General features: G+C 37.0%; 1 protein-coding gene across 1 annotated transcript; it reads right to left on the reverse strand.

The window, feature by feature from the left end:
* On the reverse strand, positions 1-23,807 carry ZGRF1 (zinc finger GRF-type containing 1; the record flags this gene model as incomplete). Its single annotated transcript, XM_080343790.1, has 27 exons — positions 1-116; positions 944-1,205; positions 1,877-2,011; positions 2,150-2,326; positions 2,773-2,896; positions 3,226-3,353; positions 4,271-4,418; positions 5,296-5,373; positions 6,174-6,333; positions 7,497-7,756; positions 8,504-8,618; positions 10,620-10,766; positions 11,941-12,080; positions 12,684-12,871; positions 13,313-13,497; positions 14,005-14,143; positions 15,691-16,349; positions 17,079-17,229; positions 17,435-17,541; positions 17,628-17,733; positions 19,031-19,129; positions 19,832-19,914; positions 20,220-22,410; positions 22,775-22,960; positions 23,411-23,467; positions 23,595-23,675; positions 23,787-23,807. 27 exons carry the CDS (start codon positions 23,805-23,807, stop codon positions 1-3), a joined length of 6,243 nt encoding a protein of 2,080 aa, XP_080199916.1.
* Positions 23,808-25,332: the final 1,525 nt, after the last annotated feature.

Here is a 25,332-nt window from a genome sequence, read left to right on the forward strand (position 1 = left end):
TTATTTTTCCCTTTTCTTATTCTGTTCCTCTTCCTTCCGTTTCTCCAAATAACGCCTAAGAATGTCATTTAACTGCTGCTCACACTGGCTCATGTGTTGTAATCCATTTTCCCATCCTAAAAGCAGCAAGAAACAAGATAATTACAAGATAATTTATGATGAAATTTAACTAATGCTTTGAGGTACCACGAGGGGGTTTGTTTTGTTTTAAGCAGGATTAGCTTTCAAGTGTATAAATATTCAATTACAGTAAATTTCACTGCAAATATGGGAACTATGTACAAAACTTATTTTCAAAAACTGTATTTCTTTCTGTGGTCCAAAAAACCAAATGTGTATTCGCAACAGTGACCTGTAAACAGAGCAATCAGGAATTACTTGGTAGCATCAGCTGATCTCCAGTAGCATTGCTTTTTTTCCTGGCAGCTCAAAATGTATCTTCCAAAACCAATGAGCCTCTCAGTTGCAGAAAAACACTATGCATTTTTCTTTATTTAAATACTACCTATTCAGAAACATTACTGTATGGAAGAATTTGTCTATAACTTGTTTCTGCCTGGGTCTACTATGTAAAAGCAAACTGGGAAAGGACTAGAAATGCAGTGATGAGTTTCAGCTCTCCTCACCAGCGTGCTCTTTGCATAGCATTTGGTGGCATCAAAAGAGGAAAGAGACATCCCATTACTGGATAGCAAATACCCTTCAAGTATAAAAACAGTTGGCAGATAAAACTACAAACATGCAATTTGCATGCTTGCAAATACGTGCATTTTCCTGCAATATACTATTTTTGTATGTAAAGAATATACTGTGTTTTATACAGCATGCACACTGTATTTATTATATAGTATGTGTAGTGTATATGTATTATATAAAGTACATCATATATAACTTTAAAAGATGAGCTGCATAAGTTTGAAAAGAAAGGAAAATAATATATTACCTTTGCAGTGACAAATTACTCTTCCCCACAGTCTGTTCTTACTTAAACAGGCCAGATTTCCAACAATCAACAAATGCCTCTTTGCTCTCGTTAGTGCAACGTTCATTCTCTTTTCTGAGTCTATGAACCCGAATTGTCTTGTTCTTACACACGACAAAACAATTATCTCCTTCTCAGCTCCTTGGAAGGCGTCTACAGTGGACACCTGGATGGCTTTGGTTTCAAACGCCTCCGACTGTACGCCGCTAAGCAGATTCTGAATCTGTAGGCAAATGAATATGGATGGTGATGAGTTGTGCTATTCATAGTGTCACTTTTCTTGAGCAAAAAAACACTCAACAAGTCTGAGTTTACACAAGATGCGACCTAAGAAAGGACAGAGTGCAACAATAGTAAAACCTCAGCTAATCACAGGAAAACACTGCGCAATGAACCTGTATTTGATGACATCTCAATGCGTTCAGTGTGGTACCCAGTGCCTTGGCCTACTAATCACAGCAGCCCATGTCATGCTGTGAGTGACCAGGTGAGGTAAAACTCCAACCTTGCTAAGTAGATGCCTCCCCTGTCTGTCCTTATCACACATACCTATTTGTAACAGCTCCTAATTAATTTATGAAAACTATGCGCTATTAAATTTGCCGATTTTCTGAGTGTTTATGTGGAAGGGGAAAAATTGGAAAGTTTATTTAATCATATGTTTGAATTAAAAGATTTTGACTAATTTTATTGGAATTTAAAAAAAACCAACAAAACCAACAAAACAACAACAAAAAAACAACCAAGAAAGAGAAATTATGGTAAACTCTAGTTTGTCTATCCAGCATTTGTTTCTCACTTCTAGCTGCCTCTCCCTAGTTGAAATGGAGCCAAGGTTTAGAATGAACAACCACATTTAAGAAAACTCTTTCATTGATGCGACATTCTACAAACCTTACACATCTGTGATTTATAAAGAGTAATCACACCAATTGCAGATCCTTCTATTCCACTTGCAGTCAGAGCCTGGATGAGCTTGACCGTAAAATGAACTTCTGCCATGTTATAAAAGCTGTTGTCTCTCTCAATCTGGAAATAGGGAAGAAGATTTAGTTCTCACAAATAGCTGTTAAAATACACAGCTGCACAGTGAGAATGCAAACAGAAAAAAATGGAGGCAAAACTACAATATTGACTTTTTTATATAAGAAATGTTTAAAAACTTACTTGCTCTACCCCATTTACACTATAAAAACACAGTGTTGGAAGCCAATCTAATAAGGGACTTCTGTCATTCGCAGAAACACCATCTATCAGATTTCCTTCATAGAAGAGCTCGTTGGCTATGGCACTAATAGCAGGGTGACATCGGTACTGTGTCCGAAGAAGTATTGTTTTATGGCCCTAAGGAATGATGAAATATAGATAAAGTGTGACTAGGAAAAAGAAACACTAAATATTTTGCTATGTGAACTGGGTCAAACAACAAATAAGCAGAAACAATTCCTGCAGTAATCTGGCTTTACCTTTATTCACTTCAACAAAAATTAGAATAAATACTGCAGCCCCTGATTCTTCTACCTGGATTGAAAACTGTACATAAAGATCAGAAGGCACAGTCTGTCATTGTTTTTCAATCCATTCTTTGTTTACGTTTGTTATGCTTACAGATTTCCATATACTGTGAAAATAAAGTTTACAGAGAAATGCACTATAAAGGAATCTGCTTAGTTAAAAAACAGGCTGAAAAACTGATCCTCTGACATCTAAGTCAGAAGTCTCTTAGTGACTTCAGTGGACCTGCTGTCTCACCTTCCATCTTCTCTAAAGATGTGGTTAGTAGCACATACCATTAAGCAAAGCCGGTCAAAGAGCGTCTGCTCCAATCCCTTTTCATGAACACTCTCTGACCCTTGGATAGCTGGTGGTAGTTGCTTAGGGTCTCCAACAAGGACCAGCTTTTCACACTGAAACCTAAATGAGAACGTTAAAAGCAAGAAAATAAGTTCTAAAATGGATGTCAAACTATTCATAACAAAAGTGAGTGCTGTGTTTATGTATCACAGATTGCTTTCCATCGGGCTGCCGTCTCCATCACCCTCTTTCCACAGTTAAAATTACATGATAGCTCAAGGAAGGCACCTAAGAGCAGGCTTCAATTTGAAATTATTCTTCTTGCTTTCTCAGGTGAGACCTCAGAGTTCATGTTGTTAAAAAGACACGCAAGTTTAGCAATTATTTGAGGTTGAGTCACTGCTAACAAAAAGGGATTCCTCTGCTGAAACACAAAAGGAGGGTTGTACCTTGCAATAGGAAGGAGAGAGGCAGGTTCAGTCATTTGACTGCACTCATCCAGCATCACTACAGGAAACTTCAGAGTATTCAGACATGGGAACGGGCAGGCAGCACAGGTCACTCCAACCACTTTTACCTTTGTTATTAGTGAGGGGAAAACGGGTAGACAAAAAAGTTAAGATCATTTAATAGTTAATCTCTGAGCAGCACATAACTATAGCTTCAGCAGTAGAATACACCTAAATTAATTTTTAGCAGTTCCACTTCAAGCTATGTCATACTCGCTGGGTCTCAAAAAATAAATTCCAGCTTCCAATAATTCACAGATTTATGTATTTTAAGACCAGCTCTGGTCTGGTACAGAGAGAGTTCAGCTTACACAATCCTCCGAAACCTTCAGAGCCCCAGCAGCCAAAGTGGCAGCAATGACCACTAGGAATAAGCACAAGAAACAAATTGCTTAGATCTGCCTTCTTATAATTGCTCTACAACAACCTGGGATTTTTTTGAATCTAATACTGAGGAGAAAAGGCAAACAGCTTGTAAGATCAGAAATTTAGAAGCAGTAATTTTAAAAGGTAATACTTGGATCAAAACTTACTTAAAATATGTTTGGAATGTTTTGTCTTCGTGTCAATTGATACTCAACTCTAGGGTAGATATAGTTCAGGCCTTATCTTTTATCTTTATGACTCTATATATTGTAGTTTCATGGTGACAGTGCAAGCTAGCTGTGCTCAGAAGTTTTTCTCTCCCCACCTTGTAAACTAGACTGGTAATGTTAAATCATTGCAATAAAGTTCAGAAAGGGTTTCCGACTCACAATGTATCACTAAACAGGAACTGCAAGTACAACTCAGACAGGTCATACACAGGTAAGACACTAAGCTACACCTGTGGAATCAAACCTGTCCCAGTCTTCACATTCATTTTACTGTTCGAAACTTTGGCAGCTTGGCAGACATGAGAGGGGATTCCTAATTTCCGTGTGCTGGCCCTTGTGGATAAGGCCTAGTGAGTCCCCACGTTCCCATCCCGTCACTTTGACTGTACCTGTTGCAGTATAGTTTTATTGGTCCCCAGTTTATGTTGCTCAATACTCTTCTTTACATATATTCTTTCCACTGGAGTTAAATCTTCTTTCATGAGAGCAAGCAGTTCTTTTAACTGCTCATTTTCATTTCCTGAGCCAGCATGTAAACTTCAAAAAGATTTAATACCTTGCATTACAATGATTGAAAATAACTGTGCTTTCAGTGCTTAGTAAACACTCAATATATAAAAATAATCATACTTTATACATAACAGTATATCACAACAATGTCCTAACTTAGCCCAAATCCAGCTAAGACAGACTGGTATAATATCTATTTTAAAACTGACCCTTTATCCCACCAGCTTCAACCCTGCCACCCCAATCAGAGCCATATATGTAGTAAATGACTTCTCTAACCACGCAGTTGATTTCAGACTGGAGTAGAACCAAGGAGAAGTTTTTCATTCCTATACCATTTTATACCCTTGGTATGCTAAGGAATGGAAATTTAATCTTTGTTCATCTTGAACTGTACTTCACGCTCTTGAATTGTGTTGAAAGTCCTATGTAGATTACTTTTAAACAGTTGAAGGACAAAGCCCAGAACACTTCAGATGTATATAGCAAAGATAACTTGGGTAAGAAGTACAGAATTCATGAGATGTTACCATTAATTCTTTGAACATTACATTTATAATTACTTCCTCCTAGTTCTTATCACTACAGTACTACATATATATCTCAAGTCTGCCTGTTTTACTTTTCCTTCTTGTGTAAACTCCCAAATTTAAATTTGTAACTGCCATTATTTTGTTCTTCTCTACTACTTTCCATTTAAAGGCGTTAGCGCTACTCAGCAACAAATGAAATTGCAAAATGAAGGTAAAATTTCTCCATTGTGCAGGAGGACTGAAAAATAAAAAACTTGAGAGAGACATATTACATTCACATTTTATATTACTTCAAAATAGTGATCTTACAGCATACATACTATCATGAATCTTAGAATTACTTCACATCCCTCAAAGATTACGATTCTTACCTATAGGGAAGAATTGCTTTGGTGATTTTCCTAATACTTCCCACTCTGATAAAATCCTCAAATCCAAGATCAAGCAGACTTCAAAGAAAAAGAGATGACACACAGAAGTGTAAAAATAAGTTCAGAAAAATTGTAAAGTTCTGAAAAGGCTATCAGACATATCAGAACACTGAAGAACACAAAGTTCTGCAGTTTATCAGATGACATAACTCAGGCCACTATTCAAGTAAACCAAAGTAAATTACCTCATTATGATTTGTCTCAAAAATGCTCAATACCTTTAAGATTCTCCTTTCATTATCAGTCTTCCATTTGTACTTTCCCTTCCTCCGTTTATCCTTCCAAACCATAAGTTTTATTCCATGTTAGCCTCTAAAAATTTCTTTTTCTCCTCTTGGTATTTGCTGGAGCTTCCCCAGTTGGACTTTGTGCCTTTCCCTCTGCCTCCATCCCTCCTTCCTCTGCCCCTACTCCTACTGTATATACTATATACTATTATAGTATACTATAGTATACTATTAGTATACTATTATAGTATACTATAGTGTAGTATACTATAGTATAATATACTATTTCCCTTTGGGGAAAGCTTCCCAAGCAATCCTACTTTCTGTCATGATGGATTTTAACAGTAAATTTTATCAGAGTAGGGCCCAATATTAGTCTCCTAGAAATTTGTGCAGCTAGCCTTACAGTCTTTTAGCATATGCATGCTAAAAGGAGCAGGGTAAAATTAAAGCCCCCGTGAGACACCTTCTAGGGAAAAAATCCAATATTTTTGAAGCGTTATCCTGGAAATATCAACACAATCATCTTTATCGTGTAAGTGCATTATTGTTTTTGGAAAAAAAGAGTCTGTAAAAATCTTAGTAACCTACCCCAGCAGAATCCTGTCAACAGCAACGTTAGTGGAAGAAGCAATCAGAAGTTTCCATGGAGCTGGCCTTGGACCCTCCGTAGCTTCGCTGCTTTCAAAGAGCTGTACTAGGAACAAGACTACAACAGACAGCAGATAGCTCTTTCCAGCTCCAAAAACACCTGGTATTTTGGAAGAAAAAGTCAAAGTTACAAGTGAAAATTTTCTAGGAAGTACAGTCTTAATCAATTGTTATAACCTAAGTTTGTCATATGAAATATTATGCTGCGATTCCTGTAAAAACATTGCACACGCTTGCTCCAGCAGCTCTAAGTATTCAGATGCAACCAGTTGGCTTACACTTTACATTTACTGCATGCAAGAAGTTAACAAAGAAGAAAGGAAAAGCGTAAGTTAAGGTATTTTTCCTAAATTTTCTGGTTTAATACATGCATTACTTGCTAAGGTACCACATCAATACAGTAAAATAATACAAGTCCCTGCATGCACATCCCTCATACCATGTCCTTAGGTACAGAATAAGGAATTTGAGGGATTATTATTCTAACTAGATGGATATGCCTGGCAGCCTAACAAAAGCTCTGGCAATTTAAATCTAGTACTATCTGTAATAAGAGTGTTACTATTGTTAACATATTTACTTTGACAATATCTGAAAATGTTTATGGTAACTGCTTCCCAATACAGATTAAAAAAGAAAATCTTGGAACCAAGATGTTACTAGCCTTTTTGTGCATGTTGAAAAGAGGTAAAACAAAGAAAGAAGTATAAAACTGCAAGGAATCATCCATAAGAGAAAAAGTAATATAGGAAAGCTAACATGTGACAAAAAGAAATAAGCTGAAGACACTAAATAGCTCTTTGTGCATAGATCTTGCTGGGAAAGAAATCTATACTTACGTAAAATCCTGCAAAAAGGAGGATGCAAATGCAAGGATGAAAAGCTCTGTGCTGATAGAACAAATGTTATAATATGAACTCCATTATCAGAAGGGACTCATCCAGTAAATTAATTTTGAGAACATGCTTGAAGCAGGTGAGAACAGCAGTGTTACAAAAGAGTTTAAAAGGATATTCCATACATATAGGCAGTTTCTTCAAGCTCATCTTTTGTGCTGTATTTAAAATAAGGCAACATTTACCTAGACATAAGAATCTCCCTTTAAGTCTGCCTGGAATTGTAAATATATGATTAAGGGAACAAGTCTACTGTTTCATCACTGAGAGAAGCATAGGAGTATTTAACTAACACTGGCACTACATATAAATTAGAATTTTAGCAAAGATACAATAGCAGCAAATTTCACAATTATTTGCTATATACCACGTATGATTGTGATAGGGAAGATCTGATGTTCTTCCACTGGTTTGGTATTTTCACATGAGGTCATCATCTGAGCTATCTGCATCAGCGATGTAGCTTGATCTGGGTTCAACGAGAATGTTTGGATCATCTTTTCAGCTATTTCTGTTGCCACTTCAGTGCTGACAGGTCCATACATCATTGTGGGTTTCAAGCTGATGGCAGGTGGAATAAATTTTCTTCTGTTGACTCTATTAGTAGCATTTTCAGAAACAAAATTCCTAAGAAAATACAGATGTCAAAAGTTGCGGTATAATACTGCATATGTATAATTTGTACCTCACGGTCCTGATATTGTTACTCACCTGACACTGAAATGCTGAGGCTTCATGATTAACACCTGACATAATTAAAAGTTGCTGCCCCCGATATACACTGCGCTATATATTCCTGCCTCTTATTACTTCCCTGGTTGAACAATGTGACTTACTCTAAGGCCGTGAGACTGACAGAATTAAGAGTGGTAGGAGAATGTGGTCAGAGGTAGCAGGGGTTCATTTTTATACAGTGAAGCATAAGCAGCCTTGGCAATATTCCTATATTGCTCCAGTTCTCCAAGAAAATACTTTTAGGTTTTGTGTCAAGAGACTCTAAAAATCAGGAAGGAAAAAGAGTTCCACTGAACCCTTGTGAAGCATATACATTGATTTAATAGAGATCAATCAGTGGCTGTACCATCAGTCTAATGATCATAATAATGCCCAATATTGGTCTTTAGGTTATAAAACATGGGCTGCAGGTAGCTTTTAAGAAAAAAACACATAATCCCAGAGTTAGAGTTAAGCAGCAGATATATTTTCAGTTTCATAGAAATGAAAATGGCACTGTCAGTAGTTCATTCCTTGAGCTTTTACACTTTTTCTCATCCACTTTTTCAACAGGGCGAACTCAATGGTATATTTGTTGTTTATTTTTTTGTATCTATTGACATATTGTACATTCCCAGTATCACTGAAACATTGACTTACATTCTTAGCAGGTATGGGGTTAGTGGTAAAGTAGATGGATTGAAGTGCTCCTCCAGATTTCTTAAAGATGCAAGTTCACCACTAGCGTTACAAACTAGTAAGGCATGAACAACCGCTGAAAAGGCCACGGAAAAATAAAATTAGGAAAAAATTAAATTAGCCAAAATTTCAAATCAGCTAGATAAATGAATTACAAAATGCCAAGAAAGTAATTAGCCCACTGTAATGGAAACCAAGTTAACCCAATTGCCATGTCTGACTGGATTTTATGGATGAGGAAGGACCTTTCAGCCGTTCTTTTCAAGGTGTGTAATTTTGAAGTATTTGTGATTCCAACATTAGGAATCATCTGAGAAAGAAGTTTAGATAAAAATCCTTATTCGTGTTAAAAACAGTCAAGGTATTTAGAAGGCTTTGGAATTTAAGAGTTGAATTTCCTAAGTAAAATTTCTGTATCACAATAGCTAAGCAGATGTTTTCTTTTAAAAAAAGACAAGACAGGACCATAAGAACACCTACAATGGGCCAGACTCAAGTTCCATCTAGCCTGTTTCCAAAGTGTACAAAACAGAATGCCTGGGGGAGAACATAAAAACAGAACAAGCATTTAATTATATTTGTCTGAATTCACTGCCAGTTTCCTAAAGTTCTAAGGATCAGGGATTGCCTAAGTAACAAGAGATTTCTAACATGTTTAATAACCCACATACCTCTATTTTGATGTTGTTTATAGCTGCCAACAACTATACATTACTTAAAGCTTTATATTCATACAACTCAGATGTTTGGTTTGGTAATGGTTATAGAATTATAAAATAACTTGTATTTAGGATCACAAAGAAAATTAGGAACAAAAACTTCCCAAGAAAAATAAAATGTGAAACCACGTGATTCAATGGCATTAAGACTGAAAAGCTATATATGAACGCTTCTAGAACCTGACTGCTTGGGAGATCCAGTCCCGCAATTCACACGCAGGAAACAAACAAAACCAAACCTCCAATTGCATTAGAAGCCCGTGACTCTGATAGCAAATGTGCCCACAAAGAACTTGTGTGCCATTGTATTTTTTTAGCCTTCTGAATTACATTCAGAACTGCAGTTTAATGTAGGCTCACTGAATTGTGTTTTGCGGGAATGACGACATGGAAAGCCTCAAAAGACTGATCTGTTGACTTCAAACACTCAATTTACCTGCTTAAGGTTAAGTGTCATTAATACAGCCTTTTGAGATCAAGCACATAATTTTCACATTGCATTAAATGAAATTAAGCAGAGGTATATTATTACTAGCAGGAGAATCACTACATAATGGATTCTTCATCTCTTTTGTTTTAAAACAAACAAAAAACCCCAAAACTTTAGCTCAACTCAACAGCAAAGATAAGAAACTTTTGCATCAAGTTTGGCAGCATATTTGTCATTTTTCTGTGAGATAACAGCAGACCCACAGTTTCTCCCTGCACTTCAGGCCCACGAACCTTATTGTTTCCAAAGCACTGATGACAAATTATTACAAAAATACCCCAAACAAAACCACCAAAAACCAAAAAGGATGGTTGCAACTTACTTAGTAACAGCTTGCTAAAGAATAAAAAGGTCAGTGGTTCATTAAAAAACTAGGTTTAGCAAAATTCTCTTTTTAAAATACAAAGGTGAAGATAACTAAAACTAGACAGACTTGGGGTTTTTTCCTGAATTTTAGAACACTGATTTTTTTAGTCATTCTAAACTGTGGTAACAAAGCCACCAGAAATTAATATCAGGACAGTCAAATCACAGATTTAATACATGGTTGGTTGGTTGCTTTTCAAGGACAGTAACAACATATTCCTTTTACCTACACTCTGGCAGTTAATTTGCATTCTATGATTTACTATGTTATACTATTCTCATTTCTTCATCACCCATTTAAAATTCTTACCAGTTACTTTACAGGTTTAATTACATTAAGTACTGTACTCAAATTGCATATTCAAAGATGCAAGGAAAAACATACCATTAATAAAATAATGTATTAGATTTCAGAAACACTAATCTCATTCTTCATTGCTGGCCATATTTTTCCCTCAATTGTCGTTTCCCACAATTCCTATTTATTTGGTGTACAACTTACTATTTGATCGCCAGTTTGAGGGGCAGTAGCCTTTCAGTGGTAGTAATTCTACTTCATTGTTGGAGGATGGTCCAAAGAAAGCACTACTTGCAATGAAAGTATCAAGAGTATCAAATTTCAGAGTCTTTGAAACAACCCAAATATCATCTGTCAAAATAAAACAGAGTTCTCACAAGCTGCTTCTACTGTTGGCTTTTAAAGAAAATGAAGCTGGACAAAACAGCCCAGCATTTACTATGCTGCAAATGAAACCATTGCTTATGTGAAAGTATGGGTATTAGAAAGTTCTAAATAAGTGTTAGTTCAGTTCTAAAAGAATGAGTAAATAATTAAGCAATTCTTCCAGTACTTACTGTCTGAAATTGATGGTAACTGTAAAATTATCTCCTGATGCACTAAGCATCGTTTGGCTTCTGACAAATCTGAAGTATTATCCATTTTGAGAGTATTTGAAACAAATCACTGAAGTATACTACAAATGTAGTTAACTCACCACAGTGAGTACTGAAATAAACATACATTTTCCCTTTCCTTTCGAAACCAACACATATTGGAGCCTACAAATGTTCTATTTTATCTGGCACACCTGATGAGATTAAAGCTCATTACGCTATTCCTGTACTATATATTGCAGAGCACAGCAGGGGAGATTCCAAAGTTAGGAGCAATAATGGTACATCTACATTTGCCTGTGACAAAAATGATCAAAAAATTAGCCATATACAAGTAACCCAGCCTATGCAGAGCTTCAGAATTTAAAGTTTAAAAACCCTGTCAGAACGTTTCAGAGTCTGTGCATAAAACGTACACAGGCAAACTTGTTTGTTTCCGCCTAATTTACATCACTTTCAACAACAAAGTGAACAAACCGTGAAACTGATGAGTATCAATTAAAAAATTCCTGAAGTGAAACAAACTATGGAGACTGTCTGGATCAAATCACTGAATGTCTTCCAACTTTGTGCTATACAATTATTTAGAAAAGATACACAACAATTACTGACACATCAACTCTTACACCAAGTTTTCCTTAAATCTGATCTATTTGAATAATGGATTTCCTGAAGCTTCACTATTCACGGATTTAATACACTCCAAACCCAAGGACATAGAATTTATATTTTTCTAAGGTAGCTGAACATTTACAAGAAAAGATGAAATAATAAGATACTTTGTTGTCCTTCTAGTATGAGAATTGAATTATCAGGGTTGTCAGGGTTGTTGAAACTGGATTCAGTTTTTCTCTTTAGATTACAAATTAAAACTTTAAAAAGGCACAACATGTCACGGACAATTCTTCTGATGTTTAAGATTTGCTTACCTTTGCTATAGAGAGAATAATGTTCCTTTCTGCTTAGTTTGAGGTATAACTTGGTTTTGAAATCACCATCAAATCTGGCAGGGGTATTAATAAATTTCTTGAATTTACTACACCGCTGTGTTTGAATTTCAAAGGCTTTCCTGTTAAAATGTAATTTTAAGAAAAAGTATGTAAATAATTGGCACATTTTGAATTCACCAAAAATAAGAAAGCTCCAGAGACAGGACCAAGTTATACAGCACAGATCTTGGTGGTTGTTCATCATCTTACCTTGCCCAGTTTTAAATACATTTATCTCGACTGCAAAGTACTTATCTCATATTCAAGCATAATTAAATTGTATCCCCTACAGTTTAGCAGCACAGAACAGCCTTTGATACAACCTCTAACATTAAAACTAGAATCACTAATAGAATAAATCATAGTCTGTCCCAAATTCTCTTATGAAAGATTAAATGAACAGCAATTAAAATGCAACAGTCATAATAGATTTTGTTAAGCTATTGATCAAGTTGCTGTAAGCAGTTTTGATTCCTGCTGAAAAGAGTGATGACCTGAAATGCCATTGATGTTAATATTAATCCTTCACTAATTTGGCTTTTACATTTCTACATAGGACTGTAACCTGTTTAAATGTAGTCAATGTTTCTGTTAAATGTTACCAAAATCCAGAATTATTGAAACATTTATAAACCCTGCAATTCAGAAAGCACTTGTGAAAGGTGCACAGCATTTCAGAATACCTCACCAAAAGCTGGCATTGCTCATAGAGAGAAATCTTTTGACTTCGGAGGTATGTCCCAACACTTTTTATATCACGAAGCACTACACTAGGTCTGAGTTGTATCTGTGCAGGGTTCACGTCTTCTAGCCACTTGAAAAATGAACACCGCTCAGCTTTTGGGGCATCACAGGCATAGAACAAACGTCCCTAGGAAAGAATGGGGGGAGAAGGACCATTAGTACATGAAAACAAACAGGCAAAAAAAAAGTAAAGCAATGGACCAGTACTTAGCTGCTATAGAAATAATCAGATAAACACCTGTGTTTTCACCATGTTTGGCTGAAAACACAAGCGTGTCCCAGAACTCTGTTTCTGAACCCAGTATGTGTAATCATACCTCACAGAAATACCATATAATCAGAAAATTATAAATTCAAGTCTTTATCTATATAAAGCTGTTTCTGTATGGGGAGAACTAGCACATCAACAATTCTGGACACCAGCAGATATTACAACTGATCTCAAAAGTGATCTCTAAAACACATCACTTTGACTTGTAATTGTAAGTCGTACAGAATTGCCCTGTAGTTGTTCACAGAATATAAACCAAACACCCCAAACTGTAAACAAACAAGGAATAAACAGCACCTTGTTTTGACCTTCTTTTTTAACCATAACAAGCTTAGCAGGATGCATATGATTGCAGAGTGGAACGCAGCTTTCTTTGCTCTCACTTTGCCCATCTTGCAATGAAGTGTAAAATGACGTATCCACTTTTGAAAGAGCATTGTGTAATCTTTGTGACAACTCAAACAGTATTACGTTTAAATGCTCTTGATATAGAAAGGAGAATAAAAGAGTAATTAGTGAAGCCTTAAAATGGTTACACATGTATGCAACATTCAAACAAATACATTTTCATTTGAAACTTTCAATTCCAAAAAGAAACCAGGTGACCTGCATAACTCACATATTGGACATGCAGTTAATTTGTTCTAACTGCCTTACTTTCATTCAAATCCCATTTAAGTATATGACTCCAAATAATCCAAACACTAAACAACTGTATGTTTGGGGAAAGAAAAAAGGGGGGGCGGCTTTAGATAGGACTCTAATGACTGGTACACTCACACAAGGTGATACAGCTGAACAGAAGTGGACTGATGTTTTGGTTTTTCTTTGCTCTCGAGTTTGGATATATCTATACCCTAAATTGCAAACAGTTGTTCTAATAGATGATGTTGTTGATGATCTCTTTCCCTCTCACCTTTCTTTGGGAAGCTTCAGAAATACACTGTTCAAAGATCCCAGTATTTTACATAGCATAGTGTTAGACGTACCTGTCAAAGCAGCTTTAAAAATCTGTTTGTAGTGAACATGAGACTGAAACACAGTTGGTATGGAAACCTTTCTTTTAGGAAGATTAGCATTTTTTACCTTATCCACATTAGGAAAAAACAACTCAGAAACTGTTATGTCCTAGAAAACAGAAAAACAAACCATTAAAACTTGCAAAACCCTGAATGAGACAAATTTTGATAACTGGCTACAGATGTCAAAACCTATCCATTTTCCTCCTCTCTTCTTTTTTTCTTTTATATATTGTGCTCTTGTTAATAAGTACAACTAAATAAAAAGAAAAAAGAACAAAACCAACACACACCACAGGGCCTCATTTTGCAAGCAGAAGTTGCAAGATGAAGACTGGCAATGAAGAATCCATTTTCTAAAAGCAAAATACAAACCCTTTTCACCACAAATGTTTGCAGACTTTTTAAGTACAAGAGCGTGTATTCAACAGAACTGCCAACAGGAATAAAATTAGGTACACCTGGAGCTACAGCACAGAGCGCTTGGACTGCCATTTAGAATACACCATGAAGGTAAAATTTGCCCCTTGACAAACAGCCTGCATTTGTAACAACACAGGTAATACTTTCAAAGGCCTTAAGAGTAAATTATGTAGTTCAGAATAATGTTTTTAGCCCTAGACATGGCGAAGGAGCACACAAGCCACATTTTTAACACCATTTCTGCACAGAAATAAATCCATCTGATGAAACTATAGCAAAGGTACCACAGACTAGAGAAGGAAGAAGCAGAGTTGAGAGCTTTGGGAAAGTGTGGCACAGCACAAGTTATCCTGTGCCTGCCATCCCTGCCAGTCCTGAGGTGCTTCTTCCACCTACCTACACTACAGTGGCCATCATAATAACCCTCTTCATAAGCTTTTAAAAATCCAATATATGTGTATATATTGGATAAATATATAAACGCACACAAAGTGTATACCACTGTGTATAAGAAATATACTAGTTATTTCCACACCTCTATTTCACATTAATATTTTACCATACAGTTTTAAAGAACTAGAAAACACAGCATAGGAAGTTTGTGTCATCATTACGTCTCAAAACACACCCATTTGACAACTTTTACAACTTGACTTGTAGTTGTTTTGGGTGGTTTTGTTTTGTTTTCCTTTCCCCAATTTACTCCATCAGCTTAAGACAGTCTACTGGTCACAAACAGCTGTGTGAATTTTCTAGATGCTTATTCAATGTCAGAACTTACTTTTCCATGACTGAAACTGAAGGAATACAAAATATTTTAAAAGCAAAGACTATGCTTTGAAGCAAGATATGGGTGTTCATCAAAACAATGCTGGCATCACAATTAAGAAAAACATCTCTCGCAAACAAGTTCTTACTAATTTTAGATAACTAAGCAGCCCAACAGCTTTTATTACATCTTCCTGCCATCAACATCCAGATTAAAAAAAATCTAAACATAGCACTATATGTGCCAATGAATTACCTTTACAAAGTATTAATCATGGCACTTAAAAAAATACATTAGCAGCTGCTGTTGTGTAGCTGAGATTCTTTTGTGTTACTACATATGTAGAAACATTTCTTCCAATCATACTGATAATATCTTGCAGGAAAGCAGATAAATGCAGTTACTTTGTCCAGAAAAATGTGTTTCTGCCACTTATAACTGTATCTGCTTGAACAGTTACACACCTGGACGTCTCCTGTTACAGCGTGACAGCTCAGATGACTTAAAACCTTTTGTGTTGCTTCAGCCAAAGGTGTCTGACTTAAGTGCGGAGAAAGTAACTTCCTCTCTGAAATCAAATCCTGGTTGCTGGCATTTGCACAGCATTTCCCAAGCAGGCTCTTTGCTGTCAGCAGAGGTGCAGAGCCGGGAGCACTTCTATTCACAGCGCTGCTGTCTCTCGTGTCACCCTGCAGCATTCCAAGGACGCTCTGAGCACAGATGTCATCAGTCGCTTCCCCGTCGTCGCTGTTTTGAGTTATCAAGTCACACTGAGAACTGTTTTGATATTTTAGCCACTTGCTTTGTCTATATTGTGAAGTCACATTAGGGACTACTGGTTGTACCGATTCCCTTTGTCTGTCTTCTGTGTACTCTCCAAATACAGAGGTTTCATAATTTCTGTCCTCAGGGCCAAAAGCACTAATAGGAAATACCGCTGACTTGTTGCATAAATTGACTACTGAATAGCCAAAAGACTGCTGGACATCCTCACTGTCAGGTGGATAAACCATGTCAGGCATCTTCTCAGTGGCAGGAACAGTGACAAGTGGAGTTCGTGTTTTAACAGTGGGTTTGAATCCTGAGAGGCTGCATTCCTCTGGAGAGCTGGATTTCTCCTGTGCTGTAGGGCAAACACATCTTACAAGCAACTTGTAGCACTTATGGACGTCATATTAATTTCAGATGAATACAAAAACTAAGATAAGCAAAGAATTCTCAGTTCTTCCTTTTATACATCCTGTCTTCTAATTAGCAAGCTGTTTGTATCGTGCCTGTGCAGTACCACACTGAATTTCCACATGAAATGAATGATTTCAACTGTGATTCTTTTAATACTTCAATCTCTTTATTCAGAACACATTTCTGTAGGTACTCAATTTGGATAAAAGAAAACATCTGATAGAAGTTATTTAAACATTATTGTGCTTTGGAGGTCATTAATATGATATACTAAAAGCAGTTAAATTAAAACATTAATATGGATTAGAAGCTTAGCTTACAGCCTATTTTCCCCCAAAAGTTGAAGCTAATTTTTCTTTCTACAATTAAATCACTCTACTGAAGTCTCTTTCAGGCAAATATATCTGGGGAGGGGGACATGGAATTCCAGGTTAATTCAGCTAATTTGGAAAACACTGTTTAAAAACATGCTTAAAAGAAGTGACACGCACCCCTATGAAAAATGTGTAACAAACACAAATCAAACTCTGTAGTTACCAAGACGCATCTCAGTGTAATTCAGCACCCAGGGTAACCATCTTTTATAGTACAAGTCATTACGCTTCAAAAATCCTCAAAGATTTTCTAGCGAAAAGATGGTAAATTGCAAATATAAAGTATAATTTCTTACTGAAAAACAATTCTGAAAGTTGTGGTTGACTTGGTAAGATCCTGTGTACCAGGGGCTCCTCAATGTCTCCAATAGTTTCCTCGGATCCTGAAGCTGGAGAGACTGTAGAGTCTGGATCAAGTGAGGAAGTCGGTTCTACTGATGAAATCAACTACAGATAGAGAATTAACATGTCGAGTGAATGACTGGAAAACAAACCCTTCATTATAGTTCTTCTGTCACTATTGTCTCATAGTTCTAAACAACTGAAATGTCTCTCAGAGTTGAGATGAAACAGTTTCAAAAATAAGAAACTGCTACCATGAGCACACATGAAATAAACCCCAAAAGATCTAGAAGAGATGGTCAATTCTCACCATGTCTGGTTCCCACAATGTCCACTGTGTTTGTCTCAAATCAGAACGTGAGGGTGAGCCCAACATTGTCCATGGTGGAACTTCAGAATTCACGTTCAATGCCAGCGCTAGGAAGAGCACACAAAGGACACAGGTCATGCAGAATAATTGTTCTGAGGTAAATCACTGCCATTCCACTTCCGCTTTCACTTACAGGAGTGATCTATTATTGACTCTTTACTAATGGTAGACTTCTTTTGAAAATTCTCTTCTCTGATAAAGTCGATATCATCCTCATGAATACTTCTTGGACCTGGAGACTTGACCAAAAAAAAGTACAAGCAAAAACTTTTTAGAAATCAATCTATTTATCCTCTATATAAATATTATCCTTGTGTGAATCTTATTTCTAAATATTATTTCTAGATATTATTCTTCAGCATCTCTAGCCCATTCTGGAATTAAAATATGAAATATATAGTTTTTGCCATTATTTTAAATACTGAAATATATACTGCATTGGAAAAAAAATAATCTTTTATTTAACATCGCATGTCATGTTTGTTTGCATCCAGGAGGAACAGAATCAATCTAAGAAAGTTAGTTTTAACCCTTGCTTTGGAACCCTAAAAATTATATATCAAATCTCAAATTCAGTTGAGGTGAATATTATACTGCTAACACCAGCAAACCATCATTACAAAAGCCCCTTGCCAGTTTTCTCTAGGAGAAATCTTTCTTGTTTAACATCACAGATTATGACCATGCAAATTTTTCAAAGTATAATAGAACTGATCAGAGGGAAAAAAACAAGTTACATCTTGCTAATATATATTCCTATGACAAAGACGAGTAAAAATAATTGTCTAACTGCAAAGTTTTAACCACACAGCACTACATTCAGTTCTTAGTGATTTTGATTTGACTGTAGGATTCTAAAAACGAACTCTCTTTTATCCTACATTTACAGAATACTTTTTGCACTAAGGTTAGTAAGAATAACTCTGAAAAATTGTTTTACCTGTCTGAAGTCAGAAAGAACATAATTGCTTGAAAACAAGGGTGACAAAAACCTCTCAGCTGCAAATTCCATATTATCTGGGTACTGCTGCCATCTTAGCTGTGAGCAGGGAGCTCTCAACATCACCTCACTAGCTGCTGATCCCTTTACTTGGTACCCTTGAAATGCAACAGGCTACACAATATATTGGAATTGTCATTAACTGAAAAGAATTACTGTTTTGGAACTATGCACAGTCAATAAAAGTACTTTTCGTACATACAATTAAAAAAATCTGTTGGAAACTGCAGAAAAAAAAAAATCTTTGCTTTTGAAACTCTCTCTTGCACTTTGCAACTCAGCAGCAATGCAGTTTTAGCACAAATCTCTGTCAACAGAAAACTGATATGCTGATATAGTATGTTTTGTCTTATTTTTGTAATGTAAAATTGGGGTTTAAAACTTCCCCCACACAAATATACTAAAAAGTGATGAGAACTTTATGAGACTGATTAAATATTTATCACAACTTATTGTAATATATTGCAAATAGTAAACCATTGAATTGAAATTCAAGAAACACTACTCATTATACTTCAGTTCCACTGCAATTGTACCTTTGGGTGACAGTCAGACATCCGAGGGTCTCTTTGGGCTGCAGCTATCGGTAGAATAAGTGCCTCTGTTTTCTGTAATGAATTGTCCACACAGTTGGACTGCATATAAAAGTATCAAAAACTAATTAGTCTAACAGTTTAATGACCATTTAAAGTGAGAAGTCAAGCTAAGAAATGTCAAGATTTTTTTCAAAGACCTGATGTGTTTATACAACAGAGAGTATTTTAAATCACAGCCTTTTTATTTGGAAGAGAGAACAATACATGATAGGATAAGAAACTGTGATTGCTGCTCAAATGGGACGGGAGAAAGAGAAGAATTTAATCTAAAATTTTTCCTTCACTTTGGACATGTTGAATAACAAAGACTGTTAATAGCCCTGGACAAAAATCAATGTGAATCACCAAACACAAACAGATTTGCCCACGTATTTCAACCAAAGTGCCAAAATCCCTAGGAAGGCCATATATTCAAAAAATGGTGAAAGAAAAAAACAGTTGCTAAAAAAACAGATGTGGTAGGGAAGCAGAAGTACCAGACATACTGATATTGTGATATTAAACATAGCTAGATATTATAATTTGCATTAAGTCTCTTGTCATACACTTAGCCTCCTGAACATTTATGGGCAACAGGGTCTGCAAGAGGGCATCTTTTATTATCAGCTTCTTAGTTGATATCTCTAAGCAATTTCCAGCTCAGCCTCCACAATTTCATAAACCAGGAACTGTATTCAAGAAGCCTGGTGGAAAATGAGTTTATTCTGTGAAGATAGATATACGTAGTCAAAAATTGGTTACCATAAGGCCAGAAGAATCAAAGTATGAGCATGAAGATGCCTGTATACTTTCTGAGTAATGCATTTCTGTAAACTGTCTTATAGCTACAAGAGATAGAAAAGCATAATAAGTTACAGTTACAGTATTCTTTTTACATTAAAACATCTGAATATTTACTGGGCTTGCAAACCTTACCCGTGCAAATAATTGCACAGTTCAGATTTAACTGAACTAAAGCAAACAAAGACACGGACTTGGAGCCCACATTGTTGCTTTAAACACTAAAAACATAACACATCCCTCCAGAAGTATGATTTCTGAATATCAATTGTCCATCAGGAGAGATAACAGTAGAGAAGTCAAATAGGTAGTTACACAGAATTCACTTGAAAATAGAAACTGACCTAACCTTCATCTTTCACAAGGGGTTCAAAGATCTCTTTAGAAGTCTCTGCTTCATATAATATGCTATTATTTTCCTCCATCTTTTCTAAGCTTTCTAATGCTGTGCTATGTTGAGTCAAAGCTCTTAGGAGGGTGATATTATTTACCAAATCTGGAAGATTTGATGAGTTTTCAGCCATTGCCCTGCTTTTTAGGCAATCCATTCCTATTATTTCACCTTTGCTGGCTTCATGAAATGCATTTATGCTCTCTACATTTTCAAACTCAGTTTCACTTATTGCTGTTTCGTCTGGAGATGAACAGCCTTCTCCTAAAGGATAAATAGAACTTCTGGAAATGAAAGTATTTTCTTTATGTGAAATGCCAAATACCTTTTGATGGTCTTCTGTAATATATTGGACTGAGCCACAGCTAGAATCAGATTTTTGTGACAAAGCCAGCAAAGGACTACCTGGTTTATTGTCATTACTCTTGGTACCCAAGAGGTGTTCTGAATCAACATCTGGGGACTTCACACATCCAAGCTGTATAACATCATCTTTGGTCCTTTTCTCCATTGTAGAAATTATTCTGCTGGTAGCAATACATGAAATATTTTCAGTTTTCTCAAACATACTGGTTTTAGGGTGACATTCATTAACATTTGTGTCACCAGGCAAAAGATCAGAGCGCTTGCTTTGCATCCATGGCACACCATTAGCGGTACGTGCTGCACAGCCATCAAAATCCTCCTTATTGTTTGTGGCTTCACTACTTAATTGACTTTGATTAATCTCTTTTATATTGTATCTATCATCCAGAAGTCCCATTTCGAATCTGGTCTGGTTTGCAGAGTCTTCTGCAATTCTCCCTGGATCCCCAACACTGTTGTCACAAAGCTGAGATGGTATATCCCCAGTGCAGTCACTTCTGTCATTCTCTCCATCAAATGTTGGACATTCAACTTCTTTTTTACTGTGTGTCGTTACTTGAAGTCTCAATGCAGCACCATGTGCTACATCTTCTGCTTTTAAGCAGTCTTGACTTTGCGAAAGTATGTCTCCTTCAGTGAGCTTTTTCACATCTCTTCCACACAGGTCTTCATAGTCTGTGTCATTAAAATCAAAAGCCTCCATTAGATTGAAGTTAACTTCCATTACCTGTTCATCTGGACCACAGTCTTTGCCACGCGGACTTAATTCCTCTTTTACAAATCCAGTTTCTGTCAACAGTACATCCACAGAGAGCTCTGGGTCACTAGGTGCTCTTTCTGAGTTTTGTGTTGGCTGAAGATCACTTTGCAACCTGACACATGAATTGTCCTTAAGACTGTTAGTCACTGAATGCTCCCTGGACCCAGAGAGAGTTTTTTCAAAGGTCATTGGACTTGCTGAACACAAAATGTCTCCTGAGGATGGGACAAACTGACTGTCACTCATCCTACTTACAGTGGATTCAAGTAGGAAGCAACTATTTGTATTGCAGGGATCTTGTAAATATTGACTTAAATTATTTGCCTTTTTGTCATGACTCTGCCCTGTGGTTCCTTTATCACAAGTTTGTTCAGCTGAATTTAGAAGCATTTCAGTATTCCATTCCTTTTTATCATTTACAGTTCCCTTCGTAAAAGGCGGGTGCTGAATATTTTGAATGAGTCTTTTGACAGGGTTGCCTGAAAAAGCTGGTAGGATTGTGCTGGTTTGGTTATACAAACAATCTGCATTTTCTGATGCCTGAAACCTAGAAACACATTCTGCGACTCCAGACGTGGCTTGCTCTCTGCATGCTTGTGTTGGTTTAGACTTCAGAAGTGCTATTATCTGTGCCGTGCTCCTGATGTTCTGCGACACTGCCCTGTGGCTGGCTGTCTGACTGCGAGATTTGCTGTTCCCAGTCATTAGAGGAGATTCTGGCTTCATGATGGACTGATCAGAGTTCCGCTCCTCTGTTTCCTTATGTCTGTCAAGAAACGGAGCTGAAAGCAGTGAGGAGATAGACAGGTGTTCTCCATCATTACCCGTACACGCGCCATCATTAAAGTCTGCAGACGGATCTGTTTCTGTATCCTTCTTGCAAATCGTAGAAAATAAAGGAGAGGTAATATAAAACTTGGATGGAAATGTACCCTGACCCTGCTTAGATAAAGGTAATATTGTTTTTTCTCCATCTTCCATTGTTGATATTTTCTTTTCAACTTGACGTGGCCCTTGGAAACCCTAGGAGAGACATTTTAAATTAACTCTACTCAGAAATCAACTTCACATTTTGCAATCACATGTTGAAAATGGGGCAAACTCCACAAAAAATATTCTGGCCAAGTGGCACATGATGATTCCACAGATGTTTAGAAATAATCTTAAGCCCTTGTGATTTTCACTGCAGCCTTAGCAACAGCAATCTGATAAACCAAACAGATTTAGTAAACTTTGGGAAAAATAGCAACGGGTAACATGTTCTGGCTTACAATTCCAAAGAAGCAGGGAGACATTATCTGTATATTTACCATTCTTTCAAAGATGTGCCATTTGTGTTTTAAAAAGCATGTTAGCATAGGACATAACTTTTAAAACAAAGACATACTGTAAACTTCCTTTTCAAGCCAACTGACAGAGGTCTGGGAGGCAGAACACCGGGTTTGACACCATTTCTATCCACTGCTGGAGTTTCTGCTTTCCTTGGCTGATCATCAGAAGGTTTTTCATTCACTTTTTCTGCTTCAATTGTGATCAGATATCGTTCACTTTCTAAATTATCTCCAGCATTCACCTAGAAAAGAGAAAGCAGCAGTGTGTACATAACAGCGCTATATAAGAAAGAAATCTTCTAAACGTTGTGATACTTATATGTAAAAATTTCAGAAATACACAGGTGCCATATAAATACTTAATTAAAATATACAGATGTATAAAAATATACAGATACTAGAAAAGACTAGCACTAAGCTTCAAATCATGCTTCCTTAATATATCACTATAATACCCTGCTTTTATCCCAAAGGAATAAAATTCCATAAATCTTCTACACTAGTTCTGGAAAAATAATAATAATAAGACTTATAAATAAATAGAAGATGCTTTTGCTTTCCGTTATTTTCATTGCAGCAGACTGTCATATCCACAATAAGAAAAATACTACCTTAATTAACAAGCAAGAGTTTGAAATGCTTCCTGAAACACAAGCCACAATCATAAGCATAAAAATAATTTAAAAAAATACCTGAGATTTTATAAAAATACTCTCCAAACATTGTCCTTTATCATCAAACAAGACAGCCTGCAACAGAAAAAAATCCAGAATTTTAAATAACTAATTTTATTTCGCAGATCAACTAGATTGCCACTGACAGTCCAGCAGCAGCAGATGATATGAAATATGATGGTATTAAATCTGAGTTGTTCACCTTATTTCCACCAGTTCTAATCCTCAGAATTCCATCTTGCCACGTTTTTGATTTTTTCAGTTTTTGGTGAGTGTATAATACCTGTTTTAAGTGTGTAAAATTTTGAAACAATAAGTAAGAAAAGAATACAGCAGCTATAGTGTCTGTTAATTTATTTCTACTTAATTGTACCCAGCATTAAAAATCACTTACAATGAATTCTTGAGAAGCCATTGCTCTGGCAATACAGTTGTCCAACAGCTTATTTCACAGTCACATCTTCATACAGCCTGAGAGACGGGGAAATGTTCAGAATCCACCAGAGTTGTGAAGGAAATGTCCTGACAAAAAACAGATATCCCTTCACTTTTTTGAAGGAAAGGCATTGACAAAAACCAGATACCAGTTCATTTATTTTTCTTCCTCAAAACAAGAGAGCTAAATGCAAGACAATATAGAAACAGCAGGGTATAGCTGATGTGGGTATTTTAAAGAGAAACCTTGAAAATTATCTAACACAAAGACTACTGGTAAAAAAAATGGCATTTTTATAGATGCCAACATACTTTTTATCTTTCAGGGGAATTCATTTCAACGAACTACTGGCAACTCAGAAAACTCCAGTGATCATACTGCTATTCAGAATTAACAAATTATCCTAAAGGCATTTAATTGCAGCAAAAAAAAAATACCATAGGAGCTATTAACAGAATAATTTTGTCACAAGTTCATGACTTTGGACTTGGTCATACATGCTTAACTCACATTGAAGATAACGGACACTCAAAACCAGTTACCCGCCAAGTCAATCCTCTTTACATATCTGAAGTTAGAACACAATAACTTTTAAAATAGCCTGTGATAATGAAACCAAGAACAAATCATTGCAAAAGCAACTCACCTTCAGGAGCTGTGACTCGCAGCTGCATGTACTGGCTTGTAACATCTGATCGGTACCGCAATTTGCATCAGTGTTTATTTAGAGACCTTCATTTGCAACCTTCCTGAGTCCAACCCATTAACAGCACTGCAATGGAAACGGTCACAAGAAATCATTTAAGGCTGTCAGCTACTCTAACGTTACAGATCAGTGAGAAGCAGTTGGTATTAAGGCAGAGATATTCACCCTGTTTCTTATGGCTGCCACCTTCTTGGCAGTCCCCAGGTGTGTAATAAGGTGGGACACCTAGAAATAGATGTGCTTAAAGGACACAGAACTGCTCCTTTAGTTCTTAGGAGCAGCTGGGTTAATGTAAACACTATAAATTAATAGTGACCCCCGTGGGAACAGGGCCGAGCAGGAATCCTGCCAGCCCATTCACACAAACGTGCTGTTCCTGCTTTCCCCACGCAGCCAGGACGGGCCCGCTGAGCCCGGCAGCCGCCGCTCAGCCCTGGGCACAAGGGGTGTGACCCAAAGCCGCCACCCCCAGCGACCCGACCCCGGCCCGGGCCGCTCCCTCAGCGCTGCTGCGGCGGCGGACACGACACGACACGACACGACACGACACGACACGACACGACACGACACGACACGACACGACACAGCCCGGGGGGCTGTGGGAGCCAACAGCGGCCCCATCCCGTCCCACCTGTTTCGGACACACGCATCGCCCCGCCGCGCTCCCTCCCCGCCTTCCAAACTTCCCGCCGCAGCCGGCGTGACGTCACCACGCGTCGCCGGCCGGCGAGGAAAGCCCCCGCCGCGCGCGCCCCGCCCCGCCCCTCCGGCCGGGAGGAAATCACGTGCGCGGAGCGA

Source organism: Nesoenas mayeri (assembly GCF_963082525.1).
Source record: "Nesoenas mayeri genome assembly, chromosome: 4".
Taxonomy (NCBI): Eukaryota; Metazoa; Chordata; class Aves; order Columbiformes; family Columbidae; genus Nesoenas; species Nesoenas mayeri.